The sequence below is a fragment of the Gossypium hirsutum genome, chromosome A04, assembly GCF_007990345.1.
Source record: "Gossypium hirsutum isolate 1008001.06 chromosome A04, Gossypium_hirsutum_v2.1, whole genome shotgun sequence".
NCBI lineage: Eukaryota > Viridiplantae > Streptophyta > Magnoliopsida > Malvales > Malvaceae > Gossypium > Gossypium hirsutum.
In genome coordinates, this window is record NC_053427.1 from 13,033,456 (window position 1) to 13,037,907 (window position 4,452).

The 4,452-nt window shown below is 35.9% G+C and overlaps 1 protein-coding gene across 4 annotated transcripts; it reads left to right on the forward strand.

The window, feature by feature from the left end:
- Positions 1–205: 205 nt before the first annotated feature.
- On the forward strand, positions 206–2,569 carry LOC107949597 (linoleate 9S-lipoxygenase 1-like). 4 transcript variants are annotated; one of them, XM_041110959.1, is made up of 5 exons: positions 206–353; positions 752–992; positions 1,387–1,656; positions 1,745–1,985; positions 2,258–2,569. In XM_041110959.1, the coding sequence occupies exons 2-5, from the start codon at positions 981–983 to the stop codon at positions 2,332–2,334; spliced, it is 600 nt and encodes a 199-aa protein (XP_040966893.1). In that variant the 5' UTR covers positions 206–353; positions 752–980; the 3' UTR covers positions 2,335–2,569. The 4 variants fall into 4 exon arrangements, 3 of the variants coding, with proteins under 3 accessions (XP_040966893.1, XP_040966892.1, XP_040966894.1); XM_041110958.1 differs by lacking the exon at positions 206–353 and having other exon boundaries at positions 392–992; XR_005925479.1 differs by lacking the exon at positions 206–353 and having other exon boundaries at positions 393–992; positions 1,382–1,656; positions 2,129–2,569.
- Positions 2,570–4,452: the final 1,883 nt, after the last annotated feature.

Genomic DNA, 4,452 nt, shown 5'->3' on the forward strand with positions numbered 1-4,452 from the left:
TGTAAAATGATAAAAAAGCGGAGGGACTGTGCGCGTAAATTTCCCATTTTCATAAAACACGCGGATCCTAGCTTAACTGGGTTGGGTTGGGTTGGGTCGGGTCAGCCTACTCAAAACAACGTTGTTTTGACGTCTGAGGAAACCGACCAAAAAGGCGTTTTGGTCCTTTATAAAAGCTTAAATTTTTTTTTAAAAAATCATTCTCCCCAAGTTTAAAAAAAAAACAAAAAAAGGCTTCTCTCTTCTCTCTGGGTCAGCCCAGATTCCGACCAAGAAGCCAGCCAGCCTCAGCCGTCCTCGCCGTCGCTAGCCCGCCGCCAGCCACCGCACACGGTGGCCAAAAATCCAAAGGGGTGAGATTTTTTATCCTTTTTATGCCCTTTTTTTACTTCGTATATATATATATGTAACCAAAAAAATAAAAAATCAAAATAAAAATGAAATCTTTGTATTGTATATGACTATTTAGAAAAAAAGAAAATGAAATATCGGTGTGTATGTATGGTTTCAAAATAAATGAGAAAAATTGCCAATAAAAGAGGAAATACCCTTAAATGTTTGCTTTGTTTTATTTTTTTTTCTTCAAACTCTTACTGTAATTTTGTGTTTTTGGGGATTACTCTAAAAAATAAATTGCTTGTATTCTTTCCCAAGAAAATCCATCCTTTATAATCTGATCTCTTAGGCTTTTATATAGCCACTACATATATTTTCTATTATTTTCCTTGTTGCTTGCGTGCTCCTCTTGCAGGAGCAGTTGGGGCGGTGGCAAGTGGCTGACAAACGGTGGAGCAAGTGGCTGACAAGGCTAGGGCGGCGGCTAGCTTAGGGTTTTCTTAGTTTTTCCTTTTTTTTTTAATTATTGTGGGCTAGGGTTAAAAGGATTTTAGGTTGTTGGGTTTAAGGGATAGTTGGATTTAAAGGATAATTGGGTTTTGGGCCAGGCAAATTGAGCTTGTAACAGCTTATCAGTTCTCAACATGTCGATGCTGGTGAATTCCTTTTTCTTTTTGTTTTATCTAAGAAGCTGAAAATTAATAATATTATTTTATCAAAGCATATTTGTTATTTTGTCTCTTAAAGTCAAAACAAAAGCCTGCCATTGCTATCAATAGTTTATACTTCATAACGACCACTTCCCTTTTATACACTGACACGTACATATCATCTTTAACCTCAGGAAATTTTTTATTATCATTGTTGATGAAAAATATTGAACTTTCTTTTTCTTTTTGGTTCTGTTCAAGGGAATGATTTTTTTTTTGAGCATAGAAGTAAACAGTAAAAAATGCATTTTCATATGAAATGCCATGCACTAATTAATATTAGTCCTAATCTAATAATTAAATTTTTTTTATATTTTTAAATAATGGGTTGCAAGGAAAGCTGGGGAAAGAAGCATATTTGGAGGACTGGAACTCTACAATAACATCGGCAGTGGCTGGAGGATCTAAATTCGACGTTAACTTTGATTTCGAGGAGGAAATCGGATTACCTGGAGCTTTCCTCATTAAAAACAATCATTACAGTGAGTTCTACCTCAAAACTCTCACTCTCGAACATGTTCCAGGTCATGATCGGCTTCACTTTGTCTGCGGTTCTTGGGTTTATCCCGACAAGAAATACGATAAACCTCGAGTTTTCTTCACTAACAAGGTCAGTTCTTCGATTGTTTTTCTCTTTGGGAGTTTCAGTTTTTCTTTTGGCTAAAATCGTAGTTTAAAATGTTTGATTTTTTTTTTAGACGTATCTTCCGCATGAGATGCCGAAGCCGCTGCTTCAATACACAGAACAAGAGCTGATGGCCTTGAGAAGCAATGGCCAAGGAGAGCTTCAAGAATGGGATCGTGTCTATGACTACGCTTATTACAATGATTTGGGGAACCCCGACAAGGGCCCCAAATACGCCCGCCCGGTTCTCGGAGGATCTGCCAAGTACCCCTATCCTCGTAGGGGAAGAACTGGTAGACCTCCGACCAAGTCAGGTGAGGATCACAAAATAACAAATATGCTTTGATAAAATAATATTATTATTTTTCAGCTTCTTGGATGAAACAAAAAGAAAAAAGAATTCACCATCGACATGTTGAGAACTGATAAGTTGAAATGGAACTCTTTTGCCTAACAGTTCATGAAACCCATCAAGAAAAGATGCATGGAAGTCATTGAAATCCAAAACATTTTTCTTCATCAAAATAACAGTAACTTTGATCTTTTCCGGTTTCATCTTCTTGTTCCCATTGTCGTTACCGGCTAGGGTGTGGAGCAAATGGCTCAGCATCTCCGAATAACACGAAAAGGAAAAGGAATACAAGGACGGTGGTGGTGAAATAATATGTTCGAAACTTGGTTTAACTAAATGTGAAGACTTGAGATAAAAAGGGGCTGGGGCTTTGTAGGAGTATTTATAAAGAAAAAGATGCAACTGGGAAGCTTCATCTTCTGTTCGTATTGGGGTAGTAGTTTCTGTTAATTTTCCCTACAATCAAAGGGTATACCATTTTTGTTTTAATTAAGCCACTTTGGTTTTTTTAACCTTATCTTATTTCATATTCTCTCTTTGAAATGACTCACCAATGAAGCCAAGTCCTTTTGGAACCCCTCCCAAAATAAAATATAAATATATGAAGCCAAGTCATATACCTTGTTTTAATTTTTTTAAAACGGTGGAGATGTGAGGTAAGCATTTATCCAATTACAAGAAAGGTAAGATATATCTAGAATAGCCCCGAACCTTTGACATACCTCTATTCAACTAAATGTAGTTCTCAATGCCTTAAAAGGTAAGCATTTATCTGTCATTCTGGAAACAAACATGTTGAGTACGACAATCCTCCCTATTAAGTGTTGAATGACTTTAATAGTCTTCAGGGATGATATATCTAGAATATCCCCGAATCTTTTCAAGGTTCGCCTCTATGCCTTTTTTTAAAGGAAAGAATTATTTTTAATTCAAGGCTTAAGACTGTTTGTTTCCAAGCTAAAATTACAAGGCTTTTATATGCATCTCAAAAATTAATTTTAGCATAACTTCCTCTTAAAATTATATTTAAAAACTAACAAAAAATTAGATATTTTTCTAATTACAGGATTTGACAAAATCAAAATTTGAATTTTTTCATCAGCCACCAATTTTGTAACTTTTCAATTTAGTCCATTTCCTTGCTTTTTGTTCCACTTTAGCCTAATTTACTGATTTTTTTTTAACTTCGACATTCCAATTGCGTCCTGATAAAATTTAAACAAGAAATCACAAGCTTAGTTGCATTCTATTCAAGATTTGACAAAAAAATAAGTACAGTAAACACACAAAATTAGCTTGTTATCAAACCTCATGTTGTAGGTGCGCAAGACAGCGAATGCTTCAAAAAAATCCTCAATGTGCTTTTTTAAAGTGGTACTCTTCACTAACATATCATCCACATAGACCTCAACACTGGGACTAATTTGCAATTATAAAATTTTATTAACCAACTTTTAATATGTTGCACCTGTATTTTTTAGCCCAAAAGGCGTAACCCTATAATAGAACAAACCTCCTCTGTAATAAAGATCATCTTATCCTGGTGCTCTAGAGCCATAGAGATCTAATTGTACTAGGAGAATGCATCCATGAAGCTCATGAACCTATGACCAGATAAAGCATCTACCAGCCTATCAATTAAGGGCAAAGGAAAACTATCTTTTGGGTAAGCTTTGTTCAAGCTAGTAAAATCGATGCACATTATTCATTTTCCATTAGCCTTTTTTTTTCTGCTAAAAGTAATTTACTTGCTTCTTTTCTGATGGCTTCCATGACCTGTGGAGTAAACCTTCTATTTTTTGCTTAACCGACTTGACCTCAAGGGACACATTCAGTCGATGTACAATTACTTGAGGGTCCACACCAGGCATGTCCGCTGCTGATCATGAAAAAATGTTTGAGTTCTCCTTTTAAACACTGTACCAAATCCTTCTTTTCTTCTTCTGTTAATGTTGATGATATCTTTACCAACTTATCCATGTTATCATAAAATAATTGCAGAGTTTCTGTAACTTCTATTGCCTCTGGCTTACGAACTCTTTCCTCTCTTTTAACATCCAAACAATCTAAATCTATAACTTGGCTAGCCACCCCTGCCTGCTGTGAACTCTGACCCTGTGGCTCTTGCTTATCAGTTTGTTTAACTGACAATATGTGACAATGTCTAGCTATCCGCTAGTCAAGTTTCATGAAACATACCCTCACCCTGGTAGGGAATTTGATCTTCATAAAAAAAGTGGCTATCATCATTTTGGCCATTCTCATAACTAGATGCCCAAAAATGGCATTATAAGCCATATGGTGGTCTACCACAAAGAATTGAACATATTTTGTGGTAGTGTGCTCGTCGTCTCCAAGGGTAACAAGTAAAGTGATGAATCCTTTCACATTAATTTGATGGTTAGCAAAGTTATACAAGGGGCTCACCT

What these genes read in the sequence shown, in the direction of transcription:
- LOC107949597 (XM_041110959.1), top strand. An exon ending in GAGTTTTCTTCACTAACAAG is followed by an intron (nt 1,657 to 1,744) that starts GTCAGTTCTTCG and finishes TTTTTTTTTTAG; the next exon opens with ACGTATCTTCCGCATGAGAT. An exon ending in TAGACCTCCGACCAAGTCAG is followed by an intron (nt 1,986 to 2,257) that starts GTGAGGATCACA and finishes GTTACCGGCTAG; the next exon opens with GGTGTGGAGCAAATGGCTCA.